This window comes from Rhamphochromis sp. 'chilingali', assembly GCF_963969265.1.
Source record: "Rhamphochromis sp. 'chilingali' genome assembly, chromosome: 13".
Taxonomy (NCBI): Eukaryota; Metazoa; Chordata; class Actinopteri; order Cichliformes; family Cichlidae; genus Rhamphochromis; species Rhamphochromis sp. 'chilingali'.
The window spans coordinates 26,419,262-26,440,720 of record NC_137940.1 but is presented as its reverse complement, the minus strand read 5'-3'; the positions used below and the strand labels follow the sequence as shown (position 1 = coordinate 26,440,720).

Genomic DNA, 21,459 nt, shown 5'->3' with positions numbered 1-21,459 from the left:
CGGCACTTCACTTGTTGTCAACTGTGTTTGTTATACATCTTCTCAAAGTCCTTGGGCCACAGGGATATCAGTGACAGTAAAGAACATCACTGGATTTCCTGTTGTCAGCATGTACTCACCAGCCAGTTCATTAGGTACACCACTACAGTTATAATAATAATAATGGATTGCATTTATATAGCGCATTTCGAGACCCTCAAAGTGCTTTACAATTCATTCACTCTCACGTACTGGTGGAGGCAAGCTACAGTTGTAGCCACAGCTGCCCTGGGGCAGACTGACAGAAGTGAGGCTGCCATATCGTGCCATCAGCCCCTCTGGCCAACACCAGTAGGCCATCACAAGACGAATTGCCAACTCTTGAGCCACGATCGCCTGATAGGCTGGTCTGAGTATTTCAGAAAGTGCTGATTTAGTGGGATTTTCCTACACAGTCACCTTTAACGCTAACAGGGAGCAGTCTGAAAAGGAAAAATATCCAGAGGCGAAAGTTCTCTGCATGAAAAAGCCTCGTTGATAGCGGAGATTAAAGGAGAATGGCCAAACTGCTTTGAGCTGATAGGAAGGCAACAGAAAATTTAATATATGTATATATATATATATATATATATATATATATATATATATATATATATATATATATATATATATATAGCTGAGGTTTGTCTTTATGGCCTCATAGTCTTTGTACATTCCAGTATTCTCTTTTATGGTGCTGTTACTTCAGCTGCTGTTTTGTCTCATAATTTTTTATTGTAGGGAGAGATTCATAGATCATTATTTTTGAGCCATATGTGACTATTTTTTTAGCCATGTTATGATACATATATCCGTGTCGCCTCACACTATATTTTTCCTCATTTAGGGAGAACTTTTATTGAAAGAATCAAAAAGGTATTTCCCAAAATACACTGCGATCTGCAAAACCTGTGGAAAATGTTGTACAGAGGCTTATCTGGTCACCACTTCTGGCAGCGTTGCACAGGAAACTGAGGTTACAGTTCACACAGACTTAAAAAAGGATGACAGAAGATTGGAAAATGTTGCCTTATCTGATGAGTTTCAACTTTTATGAAGACAAAGTAACAATCAGATGACTTGTGAAAAAAGACACATCACTGGCTTTTTTACAGTGCAATTACAAATAATCATGTAATGGTCAGTATAGTGGTTAGTTAAGAGAACGTGTCATATACAACAATTATCAGCATAACCAGTTACTGTTAATCGAAAACATTGCACCACACCAAGAAGAAATATTGTCCCGATACGAGTTTGACAGCAAGCCAAAGCTAACCACAAAATATGATAAGAAAATATTCTCAAGTGTCCCTTCCTTAGAAAGAAATGTAAAGTCTTGTTTTTATTCACGTCAAAGAATTAACCTCATCTCATCTCTGTATCTTCGAGGAAACACTTGTCAAGCTTGCTGTAAGGAGTGTTCATAAGGAGTCATCTCCTCCATCATTATCTCAAATACAGAAAATGAATGCAGACATACAATGAACAAAAGAAACTGTTGTAATAAATGAGTCAATTTCTTACCAGGAAGGAGCAGTTACATTAAAAAGCTTTCTGTTTCTGCTTTCTGTCTTTTTGTTAAAAATGTGACATCAAATTCATTCTACAAACAATACTACATAATCGTGAACGAGAATGAGTCTTTTTGCGTCAAATTCTTTCCAATAACCTATACGTTATTATATTGCATTGCGTTGCACAGGATTGTTTGTAGTTTTAGGTGAAAAATGATTTTAATCCAATTTGGAATAAGGCTGTTACATGACAAACTGTGGAACATGTTACAGTACACATTTTGGATGCACAGTTTCTCTTTTCCACAGTTTCATTAGATAACATTACAGGAAATTACATCAAAATATATATTTTTAAATGCTGTTTTGGATGGTCTTCGTTTCAGACCCCCCCCCCCTCCCCTATTAGAATACAGCTTAAAAAACAGAAAAGCTGGTAAGGCAGTGAAACAAAGATACATATTGAGCAGAATATTACGAATGTTTGCACATGCACATATAAATAGTTTGACACGATTACTGCTGTGTCTACACCTAGAGGTATCTGAGACTTTGGGTGGGAGCTTGCTCTCACTCTGCACTACAAATTTCCCATCATAAAACGAGTCAAGAGGGAGTGTTGCTGCTCAAACAAGGAGGAAAGTACTGTACGTTTCCTGGTTCCTTACCCCAAATTAGGTAACTGGTTGATTGTACAGTCACAAAGTTCCTATAGAGAGTAGATCACCGAGTATCGCTTGAGTTATTGTGCTAGGTAATTATTTACAAGTAAGGAAGTATTTAAAACAATTCTGATTTGATCTAAATTGCTGAGAAGCATTCAGGAAACAGCCGTGTTTTCCTCTAAACAACTACAACAGCTGGTTTCATTTCGTCATGTTTTTTCTTTGTGCTTCTTCGAGCACTTTCTTAGTTACATAATTTATGTTTTTATCTACATGACATAACAAATGCATTGCTAATCATAATAGCGAAACTGCCGAATTTCCCGCCAAACCTTAGCTTAACATTTTCCTCATTCCAAGGGCATCAAAGGTTATTGCAGAGCATCCAGAAATCATTGGCAACACTTCCCTTATTCTACATTTTATCATGTTACAGCCTTATTCGAAAACACGATTAGTCATAATATTATTCATTTTTTACATCAAAATTCTACGAAAGATTGCTTGACATTTTTTAAAATGCATTAAAAAAAAAGGACACTTATGACACTCAGAACCAAGCTCAGGTGCAGCCTGTTTCTACTGAACATCTATCAGATGTTTCTACAGGGGATTGGAGTCCAGCTGTGGTAAATTCATTGGATACGACATGATTTGAAAAGGCACACATGTCTATGTTAAGTCTCATAGTTGACAGTACATGTCAAAGAATAAAGCCCAAGAAAGTCCAAGGAATATGAACTCTTTGGCCCGAAAGGCAAGTGTCATGGCTGAAACCAGGCACCACTCATCACCTGGCCAATACATCCCTACAGTGAAGCATGGTGGTGGCACCATCATGCTGTGGAGATGTTGTTTAGCAGAAGGACCTGGTAGACCTGTCAGGGTCGAGGGAAAGACAAATACTGCAACATACAGAGACATCCTTGTTGATAACCTGCACCAGAAAGCGCTGGACCTCAGACTGGTGAGAAGGTTTATCTTCCTAAAGGACGATGCCCCTAAACAATCAGCCAAGATAACAAAGGAGTGGCTTCAGGACCACTGTGAATATCTTTGAGTGTCCCAGCCAGAACCCCGTCTTGAACCTGATTGAACATCTCTGGAGAGATCTGAAAATGGGGAGGAAATGGACGTTCGCCATCCACCTGTTGAAGCTCGAGAGGTTCTTCAAAGAAGAATAGGAGAAACTGCCCAAAAATATGTGTGCCAGGCTTGTAGCATCATACTCAGAAAATAAAATGCAATTGCTGCCAAAGGTTCCCCTCAAAATATTGAGTAAATGTTTTCACTACATGTTTTTGTATAAATGTTTTTTTTTATAATAATAAATAATAAACTTGGAGGAATTTCAAGCAAACTGTTTTTTTTTTTCATTTTGTCATTATGGGGTATTGTGTGTAAAAAAATGAATGTAATGCATTATGGATGAAGGCTGTAACACCATTTTACATCAGTGGTGTTACTCATGAGGATATGGAAATAATGCTTTACAACAGCTACTGCTCTCAGCTTGCCATACTGAGTGTGACAAAGTATGCACGGTTGCTTATTCATGGAAGAGTATCACTTGACTTATTGCACAAGTCAGGAAGTATTAAAACATCAGATTGCCTCTAAACAAAACAAACTAGAACAAAAAACTTCGTGCACTTTCTTAGTTACATAATTTATATTTTTATCTACATGACATAACAAATGCATTGCTAATCATAATAGCGAAACTGCCGAATTTCCCGCCAAACCTTAGCTTAACATTTTCCTCATTCCAAGGGCATCAAAGGTTATTGCAGAGCATCCAGAAATCATTGGCAACACTTCCCTTATTCTACATTTTATCATGTTACAGCCTTATTGAAAAACTGATTAGACTTAGTATTATTATTATTATTATTTTTTTACATCAAAACTCTACAAGAGATTGCTTGACATTCTTTCAAATGCATTAAAAAAAAACAAAAAACCCCCCAAAAAAACCCCCGATTCCTGTAACTGCCAGTGAGACTTCTGCTCCGCTCAGCAAGTATTTTGGCCCACTCCTCATAAGCAAACTGGCCCAGTTGTTTCCGGTTTGAGGGGCGCCTTTTCCAGACTGCATGTTTCAGCTCCTTCCAAAAATGCTCAATAGGATTGAGGTCAGGGCTCATAGAAGGCCACTTTAAAATAGTCCAATGTTTCCCTCTTAGCCATCCTTCGGTGTTTTTTTTCGCTGTGTGTTTTGCGTCATTGTCCTTTTGTAAGACCCATGACCTGCGACTTAGACCAAGCTTTCTGACACTGGCCAGCACATTTCTCTCTAGAATCCCTTGATAGTCTTGAGATTTCATTGTACCCTGCACAGATTCAAGACACCCTGTTCCAGATGCAGCAAAGCAGCCCTAGAACATAACCGAGCTTCCCCCATTTTCACAGTTAAGACAGTGTTCTTTTCTTGATATGCTTCATTTTTCCGTCGGTGAACATAGAGCTGATGTGCCTTGGCAAAAAGTTCAATTTTTGTCTCATCTGTCCACAGGACATTTTCCCAGAAGCTTTGTGGCTTGTCAACATGTAGTTTGGCATATTCCAGTCTGGCTTTTTTATGATTTGTTTTCAACAATAGTGTCCTTGGTCGTCTCCCATGTAGGCCACTGTGGCTGAAACAACGACGGATGGTGCGATCTGACACTGATGTTCCATGAGCATGAAGTTCAGCTTGGATTTCTTTCTGGGCTCTTTTGTTACCATTCGGAATATCCGTCTCTTTGATCTGTTGTCAATTTTCCTCCTGCAGCCACATCCAGGGAGGTTGGCTACAGTCCCATGGATCTTAAATTTCTGAATGACATGTGCAACTGTAGTCACAGGAACATCTAGCTGCTTGGAGATGGTCTTATAGCCTTTACTTTCAACATGCTTGTCTATGATTTTCTTTCTAATCTCCTGAGACAACTCTTTCATTTGCTTCCTCTGGTCCATGTTGAGTGTGGTACACACCATGTCACCAAACAACACAGTGACTACCTGGAGTCCTATAGGCCCACTGACTGATTACAAGATTGCAGACACCTGTGATGCTGATTAGTGGACACACCTTGGATTAACATGTCCCTTTGGTCACATTATTTTCATTCTTTTCTAGGGGTACCATCATTTTTGTCCAGGCCTGTTTCATGCATTTACTTTTTAAATAATTCAGTTGAAGCATGGTTGGAAAGCAATGTCAAACTTTCATTGGTTAAGATTGGAATTTTTTGTTTATTATTACTTTTGTCAAATTAAAGTTATTTCTGTGACCATTGTGAGTTTTTCTTTCACTGACTGAAGGGTACCAACAATTTAGTCCACGTCTGTATATATTGAACTGTTGTTGTTGTTGTTACCTTTGCTTCACTGTAAATAAATCCACTGTCTTCTTCTTCAAAGGAGCCCTGCATACGAGTCCTGTCTTTCCACATCAGCCCTGACAATCAGCTTAACATTTTACCCATTCTCAGAAGACTTCTCAAAGGCTACTATTTCCTCTCGTACATGCAATATGTTTCTTTGGTTTCTTTTGTGTCAGTGATGTTAGTCACCAGATACAGAAACACTATAAAGTCACTGCATTAAATTTAAATCATTAGATTTATGTTGCAAAACGACATATTTAACACAAAACACAAAACTTCCTAAACCTAACAAAGCAGTTTTCAGTGACTAAATAAGGCCATCACTTCATCTTTTTTTTTTTTAACAAAGTAAAAGACTTTGAGTGTCCAAGCCGGAGGCCAGACTTGAACTGATCGTACATCTCTGGTAAGATCTGAAAATGGGTGAAAAGCTATGCTCCCCATCCACCTGTTGGAGCTCGAGTTTTCTAAGACTTTGGGTGGGAGCTTGTGCTCACTCTGAGCTACAAAATTTCCCATCATAAAATGAGTCCAGGGGGAGTGTTGCTGCTCAAACTAGGAGGAAAGTGTAGTGAGGGAAAAGCCCGCTGACACGTTTCCTGGTTCTTTTTTGGTAACTCGTTGATTATTCAGTCACAAAGTTCACATAAATATTAGATCACTGAGAATCACTTGAGTTAGTGTGCTAGTTAATTATTCACAATTAAGGAAGTATTTAAAACAATTCTGACTATCTAAATTGCTTAGAAACATTCAGGAAACAGCCGTGTTTTGAAGCACCTGAGCTTCAAAACTGAGCTCAGGTTCACCCTGTTTCCACTGATCGTCTATCAGATGTTTCTACGGGGACTGGAGTCCATTTGTGCTAAATTCAGTGGATACGACATGATTTGAAAAGGCACACACCTGTCTATGTAAGTTCTCATAGCTGACAGTGTATGTCAAAGCACAAACCAAGCCATGACGTCCAAGACAGGATTGTATTGAGGCACCGATCTAGAGAAAGGTACAGAAATACCAATCTAAGCAATCAGGGTAGAAGGGTCTAAGTCAGGGAGGGACAAAGGAGAACCTTCCAGAAGGACAACCATTTCTGGAACACTCAGGCCTGTATGTATAAAGTATGTATAAAGAGTTGCTTAGTAATACACAAGTACACTTGAATTGCATTGCACTATTCTGAAAGTAGCATGTCCATACCTCTGTAAAAGAGGATACACATGCCGAGCTGGAACACGCCAGCTGTCCACAGCCAGGGGACATGACCGACAGAGAGCTCAGGGACCACACCTAGCAGGGGACAGGCTAATACAGACGCAGATAATAAATTCATCGCCAAACTCACTGACACGGCATCATTACACCCCTGGTTCTGCTCTGCTTTCAGCTCAGCTTTCTTCTTCGCACCTGTTCCAGGAAGTTCCACTTTACCGTGAGTGATCACAGACAGCAGACGTCCTGAACCAAAGTAAAGACACACCAGACAGACAAGGAAGTAGTTAGCAGCTGTGGCATACAGGCCAAAACCTACCGCTGTCAGACCTGCGATCTGATGGGCGGAAGCTAAGGAGATACCAACAGCTATGAGAAAGAGAACTGCTTTCTTTGCTACAACAGCAGCAATGCCTATGATGAGCAAGGCCAATATAAATGCTGCAAGGCCTGGAACAAAAGCGAATCTCAGCTGTGTGGGCTGTATGACCCTCTGCCCTCCCAGGATATACATCAGACCAGAGCCACACCACAGAGCAGAAACAGTGAGACACAGGGTGGAAAACAGGCGGCCGTGGGACAGACTGTGATGGATTCCTAAGAAAAAACAGGGCAGGGTCAGGAGAAACACTTACAGCTACATGACAACATGCAATAATAAAACTCAAACCTAAACAAACCTGAGTAAGCCAGAAGCGCTGCAGTGATGAGAAGCAGAATTCCCAGTGCAGTGTGGGGGACCAAGTCTTTTTCGGGAGTGCTGCCATAACCATTCACCAAAAGCAGGAGTGAACCTGTAGGATAAAATCACTGGCTTTATCTTTATTTCTCATCTTTACCGCTTTATTTATTTATTTTTTTACTTAAAAAAAAATCTGTTTATTTTTGGTTAAGTAAAATGTTTTTTTTTCACATCTATTTTTTTAGTTTGTTTTTTAAAGTTAACTTAACCTTAAAAGGATCGTCATAAAATATTGTTTTATTATTATAAAACAATATTTTATGTTTATATAGCTTCAAAACTGAGCTCAGGTTCACCCTGTTTCCACTGATCGTCTATTAGATTTCTACGGGGGACTGGAGTCCATTTGTGCTAAATTCAGTGGATACGACATGATTTGAAAAGGCACACACCTGTCTATGTAAGTTCTCATAGCTGACAGTGTATGTCAAAGCACAAACAAAGCCATGACATCCGAGGAATTGTCTATAGACCTCCGAGACAGGATTGTAAGGATTGTATTGAGGCACCGACCTAGAGAAAGGTACAGAAATACCAATCTGAGGAATCAGGGTAGAAGGGTCTAAGTCAGGGAGGTAAGCAAGAACCCAGTGGTCACTCTGACAGCTCCTGCACTGCTCTGTGGACAAAGGGGAACCTTCCAGAAGGACAACCATTTCTGGAACACTCAGGCCTGTATGGTAAAGTGGCCAGATGAAGCCACTCCTCAGTAAAAAGCACATGACAACCCACGTAGACTTTGTCAAAGGGCACCATGAGAAACAAAGACTGAACTCTTTGGCCCAAAAGGCAAGCGTCATGTCTGGATGAAACCTGGCACCACTCATCACCTGGCCAATACCACCTCGACAGTGATGGTGGCAGCACCATGCTGTGGGGATGTTTCTGACATATTTAACCAAAAACACAATACTTCCTCCTTCCACAAATTTCACCAGCAGGGCACAACCTGCTGTCTCGTGATTGATAATCTATGCACTCTTAATGCAGTTTTATATGATGAGTGTCTTTTAGTGTCACAATATTACTGCTGCATCATAGCACTGAGGTTTTTTTTTTTTTGAGACTTTAGGGCCATCCACTCACTGTGTTTAAAAAGCCGTCCATCATCAAATAAATCCAGAGTGCCTGTTGATGCTCAGAAAAAGTGACCTGTATATTTCCTGGTTCCAGTATCAGGTAATAGGCTGTTTACATGGTGACAAAGTATGTATAAAGAGTTGCTTATTAATACACAAGTATCACTTGAATTGCATTGCACTATTCTAAAAGTATTTTAAAAAGAGATTTTATTTAGAATTTGCTTAGAAACAGGAGTGAGCTGTGTTTACCTCTAAACAAAAAACGGTTTCGTTTCTTCACGCTTCTTCTCATAAGACTATATTAGATGCATCATGACATTTTTTCCATTCCCAGGTTGACAATGAGTATTGTTTTGTTTCTTTCATGCAATGCATTCTTTTGTGTCAGTGATGTTTTTCAGCTACTGTCACCACGTTATGCTTATGAAAGACTGCTTGGCATTGAATATATAAATCATGAAGTTAATGTGAAACATTAGTATTGGGAAGGGAAATATTTGAACCAAAACTACAAAATCTTTGTAGTTTTTAGTGCCTAAATGTAACCAGGTAGATTTTGATGCCTTGACTTGATCAAGTTTGCGAACAGACAAACATTTCTCATGCAGAACACAGTCTGCTGTCTCCTGACTGATAACCTGGTGACTATGCACCCTTAATACCTTTTTAAAATATTTAAATATTTCTAATATTGTGTCCAGCTTTTAATTAAGGAGTAAAAACAGTGGTATACTTGGAACAGTTAACACGTTGATGTTTTCACTTCATTTAATTGACTGGATAAAATCAGCTTTTACAGACAGAAAACAATTTCACAAATGGTTGGATCCTCTTTTTTTTTGAATGTCTGAAATCCGTCCACCTACTCTAACTTGCCAGATGTTTGCTGATTATATATATTTATCTGTATACATTTGGATGCTAAAACAAAGAAGCTGCAGAATAACTTTAGGCACAATCGCAAAGTCACAATTTGTATTTAAAATACAAATCAAGTAAGCTGTGCCTTGAGTCAAAGCTTGTTTGGTAGATTTTAGACATATTAAGTGCAAGTTAACTACAGGTTAACTACAAGTTGTACCAAATTAAGATCTGAGGACTCTCTTTATACCTTTAAAGATAAGCTTAAACAGAAGAGCTACCTGTGCAGGCTTGCTTCTGTTTAGTTTCATCCATTCATGCCATTTTTATTTGTTGTATTTTATTTTATTTTGTAATTTACTTTGTGACTTTTAGTCTTCAAAACTGCAATGTAAATGAACTTTACATGTATCAAGCTTATTTTATTATCACAAACAAAAAATTTGGCTTGTGTGGCGTTCCATATATGTGATTCTGTGTTTGGTGACTCTCAAGGTTATTATAATTATTTAAAACTGTCCCCTGCTAAAGACTAAAATTAGCACTGAAACGAATAAAAACAAAAGTATAACTATACATTTTCAAACAATAAAAACTAAACTGAAACAAGCAAACTGCTCTGGAAACTGATAGTAAACCAACTTGAAAACAAAAAGCTAAAACGAAATAAAAATTCAAGCTGATTAGAAGTTCAAAACTCTAATAATTCTGATGGCTTCAACTTACCGAATTTCCCAGAGGAACACACCCGAGGGATTAATAAAGTTTTATCTTATCTTATCTTTATCTTATCTTAAATTCTCCCTTGGAAAAAACATTTGGTGACTGTTAAACGTTATGTAGTTATAAGTTATGTACGTTGCAGATGTAATAAATGCAAACAAACGTAACATTGCATTTGCAGGGGAATTGTGAAATGCATGGAATTTATATAAAAATCCACAGTATTCAGATTAGCCCTGTTAAGGACATACAGACATGCATACATGGCATATACACCATTATAGTAAGATTAGATATTTGTTACTCATTTCATTACTTATTGTTATGCTTTTTGTTATTTTTAATGATGCACATTAAAAATAGAATATTGATGAAATCTCATGACACAATCAGCTACTTTCATTATGAGCAAAAACCTACATGTCATTTTGAACATTATGACCTTTCAAAGAATAAAAGAAAACACAACTTTTTTCAAATAGTATTTTATGATCAGGGACATATGCATTTAGAATCAATCAAATGCAGTTTTATATTTCAACATGAAAAGTTAAAAGGTGCATTATTGTAATTTTGTAATTTTCAGACAAAAGGGAAACATAATAAATAACACTTTATTAAGTACATTACAAATCACCCAGTTAGTTCCACAATGTGATTTCCCTCATTTAATAACAGCTTTACACATCAGGTTTATTAGAAATGGCAGCATATTTTAAGCAAATGCATAGAAACTACGATCCATTCCCGAGGACTGGATTTTCTTCAAGTGAAGGCGGGGAGGGTGTTGAGTTTTCAGACTCTCTTCCCGAATCTTCGGTGCTTCCCACTTCTGAAATGTCTCTTTCTGTAAGTGGTAGCTCCATATCATACTGAAAGGCAGGATTGGTCTGCCCTTGTCTGTGCCGCCTCTGAACCTCCTCAAAGATTTGAAGAACCTTGAAAGCAGACAGAAATAGCAGGTTTCAAAGTAAACAACCACCAAATTACTACAACAGAGAGAATGACTGTGTCATCTTTATATTACCTTTGATTTTGGAATGAGACCGACTCTAAAGAAACCAATTTGTCCAGTTTCAATCTTGGTGCAGTCAACCACAGTAGATGCAGTGTTCTCTGGGGAGGGTCCATCACATAACACTCCATCCACCTAAGAAACAAAACCACGTCCAGTTCAGTAAAAACAAAATAAAACTGAAAAAAATTAGGAATCAGCAGCTTGTTTAGTCTTCATTAACTAAATTATCATGATTACCTTGTTTCCCAGTTTGGCATACACTTGATTGTGGTGAGTTGTATCAGCTTCACCTGTGGGGTTGGCTGATGTTACTGCAATGGGCCCCACCTATAGGAATAAGTATTAGAAGTTTATATTCACTGATTTTGGTTCATTTTTGGACATGCAATGATCAATATTGATGTCCCTTACCAAACCAATGAGATGTGTGGCTACAGAACAGTCGGGGTTTCTGATAGCAATGCTTTGTGGAGTCCCAATGTGTTTGGCAGCATCTCCCAAACCAAAGATTTCCATCCACGGGCCTGTGTGAGAAAGCAAGAAACAAAAAATGATGATAATAAGAAAAATCCCACCAGCACACAGACACACTCACGCACAGTCTTACACTCACCTCTTGGTATAACCATGCTAATGGAAGATGGCCACGCAGCCTCCATGAAGTCCAGAAGCAGAGGGCTCAGCAGGTGTCGCACCGGCTCCAGCTGCTTGACAGAGGAGATCCACATGGACATGGGACGGTCCTCTGCCTGCTTCTTCACCCTGAAGCCAAACAAAATAGCGAGATTTAACAGGAATTAGACAGCTATAAATACACTTAGGGACAAGTGAAATACATGAAATAGGAAACTCACTTGTAAGCTTTGATTACAGCATCAGGTCTGTTGCAAGCAGCCACCAGCACATAGACGGTGTCAGTAGGCATTCCACATATGCCGCCATTTTTCATGATTTCTGCATGAAGAAAGAAGAGGGGGTGATAGTAAAATGAAACCCACGTCCAGCATACTAACATCTGCTTATTTGAGAACTCAGCATCAGTGTATTCTATGTCTTACCTGCAATCTGTAGGACAGATGTGGCTTTACGGGCTGGTAAATGTGGACAGACAGCTGCCCCTCCCCCTGCTCCAGTCAGCTTGATAATAGGGTTTCCTAAGGGGATCTGAGGAGACTTGAAGGTGCTGTTGAAAATGTGTGCCAAGAAAAAATAAAAACTGACAAGGCCAAAGATGATTGTGACTCCTATGTCATAGCCATAAGGCAGCGAGCCCATGGCGTCCAGCAGGAAGCTGATGAGTATGAGATGGAAGGTAAATGCGTAGACAAACCATGCGACGTTCATAAACAACGCTGCAGCTGTCACTAAAATGTTGAACACAAGGAAGGTAATGATCCCAACAGCAATGTTAAGACCTCTGGTCTCCCCATACAGGCCGCCATATCGTGTCAGCCCCCACACCGTCCACATCACCCCATAGAGAATAAAGACTGTGCTCTCAAAGGTTTTACCACGAGCAAAGGCTACTGCGCCGCACAGCAGCTCCAGTGCTCCGCCAGCCATGACCACCCAGGGTAGAATCAGCACAAAGAGAGGATTTTGGCTACCTACTGTGGCTGTGATTGCGAAAGTAGCCAGCACATTGGATGCATGGCCTAACACCTCTGCATCTGCATATTTAGAGTAGCCCAGGTAAGGTGTGTGCAATTCTTTGTCATGTGCCCTGAGAGTAACGCTCTGCATCCTGCCAACTAAAGCCTTGAAACAGCTCTGCCCTGTGGGAATCTTGGTACTAGAGGCCATGTTAAAGGTGGTAATCAAAAGCATGCAAGCAGAAGCCACAAATATAGCTGCCTGGACACCTTGAGTGCCTGCTTGGAAAAAGCCTTGAGGCTGGGCTGCAAGAGCAATAGAATAGGCGACAAAGAATAGCTGGTAGAAGCCCTCCAGCAGGTCCTTCTGAGTACTGAACAGAGCCAGTATGAAGAAAAGAACTGAGAAGACAACAGGAAAGGGAACAGGTGAGTAAGGCCGAATGGAATAAAATGACAGCAGGGCACTGTAACCCTCTGCAAACGCAAAGAGGGAAGTGAAGCCATAAAAAGTGGCAGCAAGCATGTCCATACCTCTGTAAAAGAGGATACACATGCCGAGCTGGAACACGCCAGCTGTCCACAGCCAGGGGACATGACCGACAGAGAGCTCAGGGACCACACCTAGCAGGGGGCAGGCTAATACAGACGCAGATAATAAATTCATCGCCAAACTCACTGACACGGCATCATTACACCCCTGGTTCTGCTCTGCTTTCAGCTCAGCTTTCTTCTTCGCACCTGTTCCAGGAAGTTCCACTTTACCGTGAGTGATCACAGACAGCAGACGTCCAGAACCAAAGTAAAGACACACCAGACAGACAAGGAAGTAGTTAGCAGCTGTGGCATACAGGCCAAAACCTACCGCTGTCAGACCTGCGATCTGATGGGCGGAAGCTAAGGAGATACCAACAGCTATGAGAAAGAGAACTGCTTTCTTTGCTACAACAGCAGCAATGCCTATGATGAGCAAGGCCAAGATAAATGCCGCAAGGCCTGGGACAAATGCGAATCTCAGCTGTGTGGGCTGTATGACCCTTTGCCCTCCCAGGATATACACCAGACCAGAGCCACACCACAGAGCAGAAACAGTGAGACACAGGGTGGAAAACAGGCGGCCGTGGGACAGACTGTGACGGATTCCTAAGAAAAAACAGGGCAGGGTCAGGAGAAACACTTACAGCTACATGACAACATGCAATAATAAAACTCAAACCTAAACAAACCTGAGTAAGCCAGAAGCGCTGCAGTGATGAGAAGCAGAATTCCCAGTGCAGTGTGGGGGACCAAGTCTTTTTCGGGAGTGCTGCCATAACCATTCACCGAAAGCAGGAGTGAACCTGTAGGATAAAATCACTGGCTTTATCTTTATTTCTCATCTTTACCGCTTTATTTTATTTATTTTTTTTTGCTTAAAAAAAAATCTGTTTATTTTTGGTTAACAAAAATGTGTTTTTTTTTTCACATCTATTTTTAGTTTGTTTTTTAAAGTTAACTTAACAACCTTAAAAGGATCGTCATGAAATATTATTTTATTATTATTTATATTATTCTTTAATTATTAAATCATAATTAATAATGAATTCGTTTTTTATCATTATGAACTCTTATTTATTTACAGCAGACTGGATAGTTTAAAAAATAATGCTAAAAGTGATTTTCAGCTTTTCTAAGTGTGTGTAGTTGTTATTTCATCTAATATTTTTACTTACTTTGGTAAATAGGCTGTATTCAACAAGATTCTCAAAGAGGTTACATAGAATATAAAGACATAACATCTTTGCAAGTATCCTTGTGACTGAATTATTGTACCCACCTACTCTGTCTTCTGCACTATACTAACACTACTCCTTTTTCAGCCGTTCTTTCTGGCTTAAAATGTCTTGATATCGTTCACGACAGGCGGCTGTTCGAGGTCACTTACAGCAGTTTAAATAAATCACTTTATTAAAATGTCTTTTCACCTCATGTTAATGTGACAATATGAGTTATGATTAATATGAGCGCGCATTTCGCCATGATAGTCTACATGAAAAAAACAAAACAAACACAAAGCTGGTAACACTTCGGAAAGCAAATCACAAGCTTACCACCGCCGATGCTCAGGATGCCGACGGATATGTGCAGAGAGCCGCTTAGAGCCATGGCTGTAGTGTCTCCCTCTGTCGACATGAGGCTGTTTTATACACGTGGGCGTAACATCAGCAGACACTTGAGAGGACGAACCGTGTCTCACCGGGAAATAACACGGGCAGCGTCCATGGAATATCCAACAGGCATCTGTTGTGTGTCTAAAATGAATCACTTAGGTTACATTGCATAAAAATGTAAACATGTCATTATTTGGAAGTTTGCGCATGTAAAATACACAGATAAATACATAAGTTAACCTGAATCATCGAAAAGAGTATTATTAATAAATTAATAATTATTAACCATTCCCCCGCTGCAAAAAATCCAAATCAGGATAAGACAGATATTCCTATCACAACTCACACACTTCTTCCATTCCCGGTGGCTTTAATATGCCACTTTTTTCAAAAGTTAGGCCAAAGAAGTTAACTTTAATGTCAATGCGGTAGTTTCGTGGCTTATCTTAACGTTTTCTTTTCATAGCTCAACATTTTATTACAACTTTATAACAACGCGGAATGACTCGGCGTTTTCCTCGTTGTCGGTAACGCGGATGATGTCAGTCTGTCGGGTTACAGAGTTATTGGGGGAGGAGACAGCGGGAGGGATTATAAAGAGTCTGCTTCTGAGTTCAGTCATCACACCTCTATTGGAAAACTCGACTCCGCACAGCTGAAGAACTAGCCGACCGAGAGCCGTTCAAGGTGAGAAAATCTTTGCTTGTACTGCCTAAGTTACGTTTTAGAGACAAACATTGATGAATGAAGGATAATTCCAAGTGATAGATTTCGTTTTGTCAGCCATTTGCTTTCAGTTTTCTTTTCAGACAACAAAGGCATTAATTCATTCATTCATTCATGACATGCAAAAAAGAAAAACTGTGTACAGACGAAACTAGCCTTTGATACAACTTCATTATTCATCAGATTAAACACCCGATTCTGTAACTCCAGTTTACTGGTGTCACAAGTGTTTACTGGCAGCAGCAGCAGCAGCACACCTGGGACTTATGTCTCACCTGCTCATGTAAATATTTTATGTTAAGGCAGAACAGGTGGCACAGAAGCAGTAATTAGCCAACTAACTGGTTATTATATCAGACTGGGAAAGAAATAGTCCATAGTCCATGCTGACTGGTGTTCAGTTAAAGGAAGATTGTTTTGTGTGTGTTTTTATAGGAATCATGGCCAAGCGTGTTGCAGTCATTCTGTCAGGTTGTGGAGTGTATGACGGCACAGAGGTCCACGAGGCCTCTGCCGTCCTTGTCCACCTGAGTCGTGCAGGAGCAAAAGTAAGGACGAGAAAAGGCTTGTTACACATTCATCTGTGTGCTTATCTGAACCCTGTCACATTTGGAAGTATTTGAACTCCTACAACATCCCTCAGTCTTGCAGAGGCTAACCTCTTATTTCATGTGTATGCAGGTGCAGATGTTTGCTCCAAATGCAGATCAGATGCATGTTGTAAACCACTGCGAGGGGAAACCCACAGAAGAGAAGAGAAACATCCTGCAGGAAAGCGCCCGTATCGCCAGGGGTGAGGTGACTGATCTGGCAGAGCTAGATGTCTCAGCACTTGATGCTGCCATCATCCCAGGTGAGACACCACAGAATAAAACACACAAGCTGTTTCTTTCTGTTGTGCTAGTTGCACTTTTGTGATGTTCTCTTGTACCCATTTAGGGGGCTTCGGTGTGGCTAAGAACCTGAGTGACTGGGCAGTGAAGAATAAGGACTGTGCCATCCAGCCAAATGTAGAGAAGGTCATCAAGGCCTTCCACAAAGCTGGAAAGCCGCTGGGTATGTGCTGCATCGCGCCCATCCTGGCTGCAAAAATCCTGCCGGGCTGCGAGCTCACCGTGGGGCAGGACAAAGAGTGTGACAAGTGGGTGAAGTATTTTATTATCAGATGTTAATGTGGGTGCAAAACTACATCAGTCAGCCGCTCTGACAGTCCCTTTTCTTCCTGTCATCAGGTGGCCATATGCTCAGACAGCAGGCAGCCTGAAGGATTTGGGCTGCAAACACGTGAACAAAGATGTGGAAGAAGTTCATGTTGATGCCAAAAACAAGCTGGTGACCACCTCTGCCTTCATGTGCAACGCTCCCATTCACAAAGTCTATGATGGAATAGGTGTCATGGTTAAAGAAACGCTGAAACTGGCTTAACAAGAGGTTAATCACATTATTGATCCATGAGGTGCTTTCTTCTTTCCTTTTTTCTATCAAGCTTATCAAGCTCTTTTACCTATTTCCTACTTTTGTTTTGACCTGATGTGAAACTTTGAATGCAATAAAATTTCAATAAAAGATTATCTAACAAAGACAACACAATTCAGTTGTTTTTCCTTATTTATACGTCATTCAATAATGTCCTGACATACACATAATACAATAATCCATAATGTTCAAACCTATTGTGTTAGAAACTGTCTGGTTTATTACACCAAGGGGTTTACTGGATGAAAACATTGGAGATTTGCATTTGTAGGCAAAAGTCTGTCCGTACCTTTAAGCAAAATAACAGATAAGTAACTATTTTCGTGGCCAGCTAAACCTTTTTTGTTATTTTGTTGGAATTATTCACGCACTTTTTCTGTGTTGTTTCAATTGGCTTGTTTGCTCGAGGTTCCCCATACAACCTTTTTCATACGACTACACATGGAGTAAGAAATATGTATACCTACCAAAATCCTTGCATTGTTTAATGATGATTTAGTTAATGGAAAGGAGCCCTCTGTCACCAGTAACATTTTAACAGTATTGTCTCACTGCCTGTCAAATATCCGGTTCAACTGTTGTCGCTGGGAAACACTGGGGAACTGAAATGGGGTGTAATGGGTTGAATGCTGGCGGGTGTGTAGACTGCCACCTGCCATCTTTCCTAGAGTGAGTTAGACTGCTTTACACACTTGTCTATTTGCTTCTGGGTCTGGCAAACTAACTGGACTTTTATCATTTATTGTTCATTCAATCCATTTTCCTAATCTCTCATTATACTTTGCATCTCCAAGAGCTGGAGCTCATGTGAGCAGATATGTGACAAAAGACAGTTTGCACCCTGGACAGGTTGCCGGGGAAACTTCATGTGTCAACATGGTTATTTAAACTGCCCTGACTTCCTCATGCAGAACCACAGTTCCTCTCTTGATATCCTATCGTATGCTTTCTCTAGATCTATAAAGACTTCTCATTCTCTAAGATTGCATAAAACAGTCTGGTTAAAACGCCATTACCTCCACAGGTATCATCTGGACCAGCCACCTTTCCACTCTTTATCCTCTTCATAGCTGCTAGAATTCCTCATTATCAGTCCTCTGCACTTCCTGATTCACTGTCTTCCACTTGTCCTCCTCTCTTTATCATTTACTTCATTCGTGAGCTGCTCAGAGCACTCCTCTGATCTTCTCAACACACTCTCTTCATCTGCAATGAGGTTTTACCTGTAACTGGTAACTGTGTGTTGTTGTCACTGCAGTGTCAAATATTCTGACAGATCTCCAAAAATATCTCAGAACGACTTGTGTGGAACATTTAGGAAAACAATTAAACACTTCCTTACAATATTTACAATATTAGCATCAGTTCTTGTCATTTTAAGAAGAGGATATTTCATGCAAGAATGTTGATAAAGGCAAAGTTAGCGGTCTACACTGTCATCGTGATCTCTCAGGGTGATCTCATTTAGTAGCCAACGGTCTGCGCCCAGCATGAGCTGCTTTCTGAGTTTACCAGAGAGACACGGGGTCTTGTCTGTCACTGAAAGCTGTGTGGCAAATTAGCGAGATGATGCGTTGGCAAAAATGGGCTCATGGGAATTAAAAGTTCTTTGGGTGCTCTAACAGTGCCCCAATGAATAAACGAGGATGCAGTCGGTTCATTTCGAGTTACCTACCAAGAACGGCACAAATTAGCGGCTCAGAAACGAGCACTGAGCGAGGGAGGGAAAGGATGAGATTGATGTAAACTAAAATAATACAGTGTAAGCCCGTGATTCTATCAGGCAGATGAACGAGAGGAGGATGGAGAAGAGTCAACGTGTCGTCTGTTAGAAACTTCTTGGGACTGTGAGACTGAGGGCTAGTGCAGAATTTATCCAAATTTATCCTTCATTACAAATTATTTCACCTTGTATACCTGAAATCTGTGTTTAACAGTGACTTGCATTTTGTAAGAGCAGCAAATTATTATTTGCTGTTAGATCTCAACCCCTCCCTGTGTTAATAAAGATTACTGTGCCACCTGCGTAAATGCGCGCATTGTTCGTTTTTTCGGTGAGGTTGCAGGTACTTATTAAACTCGGACACACTAACAAAGTCACATTCATTTAAGTGCTTTAGAAATGTTAGTATGGTGTTAGTGTGTGGCTCTGGTAGAAATGAAACCACGAAAATCGAGAAAAGACGCACAAACACGTTGTAATTGTGCACCGATTTCCGAGCGGACATGCAACTCGAAAAACTGCAAATGTTTAGTTTTGTTCAGTTGTGCTCGGCAGTAGTAAAACAGTATCAATACTGAGAAAGGGACTCAACTCTAAACACTCTGTGAAGAGTTACAGGACAGAGTCAAGGTTTTAGCACTGCGCTCACAGCTTCGAGCCATCCACCCATCACGTTACCCACTTTTTATTGGAAACATGTCCTCATATATATATATATTTTTGTTTGTTTCACACATGGTACAGCAGTAATGCATTCCCATACATAACCTTCCTTTCAATTAAAGTAACACTGTTTCCATGCATGAAAAGGAGCAGGAAGAAGAATAAATTCTTATTGATACCTGCCCCCTATCTGTGATAATACAAGTAGGCAACCAAAATTACACTATGACAATTTTCTGCACATTACAAAACAAAACAAAGCAAACAGAACAATATACTCAACAATGAGCAATACCACTAAATATCAAACTAAAAGGATCATTTTTCTACAATTAAATTCTATTCTTTTCAACTTCTTCATATTGGTTTATCATTTTATTCTTATAGCAGATTTTAAATTGAGAAACATTTATACAACACTTAAGATGATCAGTGAGAGAATTCCAGTTTCTTATGCCTATGACTGTTGGACACATTTGCCTTTGTGTGGTTCGAGCAAACCGGTGCTTAAAATAAAACTTCCTTCTGCCGTCCCCATTTTCTGAACACAATACAAATAAACTTTGTAACTTAAGAGGTAGTTTATATATATATATATATATATATATATATATATATATATATATATATATATATATATATATATATATATATATATAAATTTGGACCACATTAGGGAAAAAATTGAAATTGAAAATTGAAAAATTGAAAAATGTAGTGATCACGTTGTGCAGATGAGTCAGAGAAATAACTCGATCTGCTGGTTTATTGTGTCATTGTGTTGTATTGTGTCACAACATACCCTCCCTTTACTGCAAGAGGGTGTAGTGTAACCATCGGTATCCTTGCGCGGGTACTTCCAGCTCTGCCCGAAGCTTCGTAAAACAGCTTCAACAGGGAAGTCAACACAATTACAGTCTAACTTCGATACGAGGAAGGGTCAGGAGCTGACGGTAAATACTGGTCAGGTCAACGGTTACACTGTTACACAGATTTCACGGGTTTGTAACAAAACTATTCTGGATGAATCCTGCGCTGGACCTGCGTCAGATATTTCTCTAACTCTGACATTAACTCTGTGAAAAGCGCTACAAAACAGAATTCACCAAGAAGAGAGAGACAGTGTCAGACTTAGAGAGAGCTGAGTTCCACCCCACAGGAACGAATAAAAAAGAAAGATTCATGCAGGGAGGAGTGAGGTGTATTGTACGAAGATGGTCAGATAGACCACTTTATGCACAGTTGTAGTTAATAATGTGAACTACTGTAGTGAAATAATGTTTGAAACAAATTAAAACTCAAACATACCGTACCTGCTCACAAACAACACTGCACTTCTGCAGATTACACAAGAACTGGACTGAGCATCAACCACTACAGGTGCAGTGATGAGTCCAAATTTGAAGTTTTGGATAAAGCTGTCAGTAATGTGTACAGAGGAGGTTATGAAAGAGGTACAACAGTGAGAGTCTACAGCCATCTGTAAAACACGGTGGAGGCTCTGTCATGGTTTGGGTTGCATTTCAGCCAGTAGTGCTGGAGATCTTGCAAAACACTGATTCATTTTTCAGTATGAAAATGATCCCAAATACACAGCTGTAAAAGGGTACCCGGAAAAGCCCTATGCAACACTATCATCAGCCATGGATTGACAGAGAATGGAACAAAAAGGCAGCCGACATTCAGAGAAGAGCTTTGAGTGTCCTTCAAGAAATCTAGATAGCTATTCCTGAAAACTACTTAAAGAATTTACAAGAAATCTGCCTACAAGAGTTCAGGCTGTTTTGAAGAATAAAGGTGATCACACCAAATATTTAGTTTCAAGCTTGTTAGAATATAAAATATAATTCCATTTGTATTACCTATTAGCCATTTTGCTAGGAAAATATACAGAACCGAGGGTTGGCTCAAGCATTTTGC

The 21,459-nt window shown here is 39.8% G+C and overlaps 2 protein-coding genes across 3 annotated transcripts; one reads left to right on the top strand and one right to left on the bottom strand.

Annotated features, from left to right (window-relative positions):
• Positions 1–10,454: 10,454 nt before the first annotated feature.
• LOC308408663 (uncharacterized protein) lies at positions 10,455–15,424 on the bottom strand. Of its 2 annotated transcripts, XM_080901031.1 has the most exons (10): positions 15,298–15,424; positions 14,892–15,092; positions 14,028–14,141; positions 12,268–13,944; positions 12,064–12,163; positions 11,823–11,971; positions 11,621–11,733; positions 11,447–11,536; positions 11,219–11,341; positions 10,455–11,129 (listed from the first exon to the last, which is right to left on the bottom strand). In XM_080901031.1, exons 2-10 carry the CDS (start codon positions 14,971–14,973, stop codon positions 10,926–10,928), a joined length of 2,652 nt encoding a protein of 883 aa, XP_080757157.1. In that variant the 5' UTR covers positions 14,974–15,092; positions 15,298–15,424; the 3' UTR covers positions 10,455–10,925. The 2 variants fall into 2 exon arrangements, with proteins under 2 accessions (XP_080757157.1, XP_080757156.1); XM_080901030.1 differs by having other exon boundaries at positions 14,892–15,422.
• A 102-nt stretch (positions 15,425–15,526) lies between these two features.
• Positions 15,527–17,257, top strand: LOC308408545 (glutamine amidotransferase-like class 1 domain-containing protein 3, mitochondrial). Its single transcript, XM_080900878.1, has 5 exons — positions 15,527–15,638; positions 16,113–16,225; positions 16,359–16,530; positions 16,617–16,818; positions 16,910–17,257. The coding sequence occupies exons 2-5, from the start codon at positions 16,118–16,120 to the stop codon at positions 17,100–17,102; spliced, it is 675 nt and encodes a 224-aa protein (XP_080757004.1). The 5' UTR covers positions 15,527–15,638; positions 16,113–16,117; the 3' UTR covers positions 17,103–17,257.
• Positions 17,258–21,459: the final 4,202 nt, after the last annotated feature.

Excerpts from the sequence above, each read along its gene's own strand:
- LOC308408663 (XM_080901031.1), bottom strand. The coding sequence starts at position 14,973 with ATGTCGACAGAGGGAGACACTACAGCCATGGCTCTAAGCGGCTCTCTG. Across the intron at positions 13,945-14,027 it reads AGCGCTTCTGGCTTACTCAG|GAATCCGTCACAGTCTGTCC; the intron begins GTTTGTTTAGGT and ends GTTTTTTCTTAG. Across the intron at positions 11,342-11,446 it reads ATGCCAAACTGGGAAACAAG|GTGGATGGAGTGTTATGTGA; the intron begins GTAATCATGATA and ends TTTGTTTCTTAG.
- LOC308408545 (XM_080900878.1), top strand. The coding sequence starts at position 16,118 with ATGGCCAAGCGTGTTGCAGTCATTCTGTCAGGTTGTGGAGTGTATGAC. Across the intron at positions 16,226-16,358 it reads TGAGTCGTGCAGGAGCAAAA|GTGCAGATGTTTGCTCCAAA; the intron begins GTAAGGACGAGA and ends ATGTGTATGCAG. Across the intron at positions 16,819-16,909 it reads CAGGACAAAGAGTGTGACAA|GTGGCCATATGCTCAGACAG; the intron begins GTGGGTGAAGTA and ends TCCTGTCATCAG.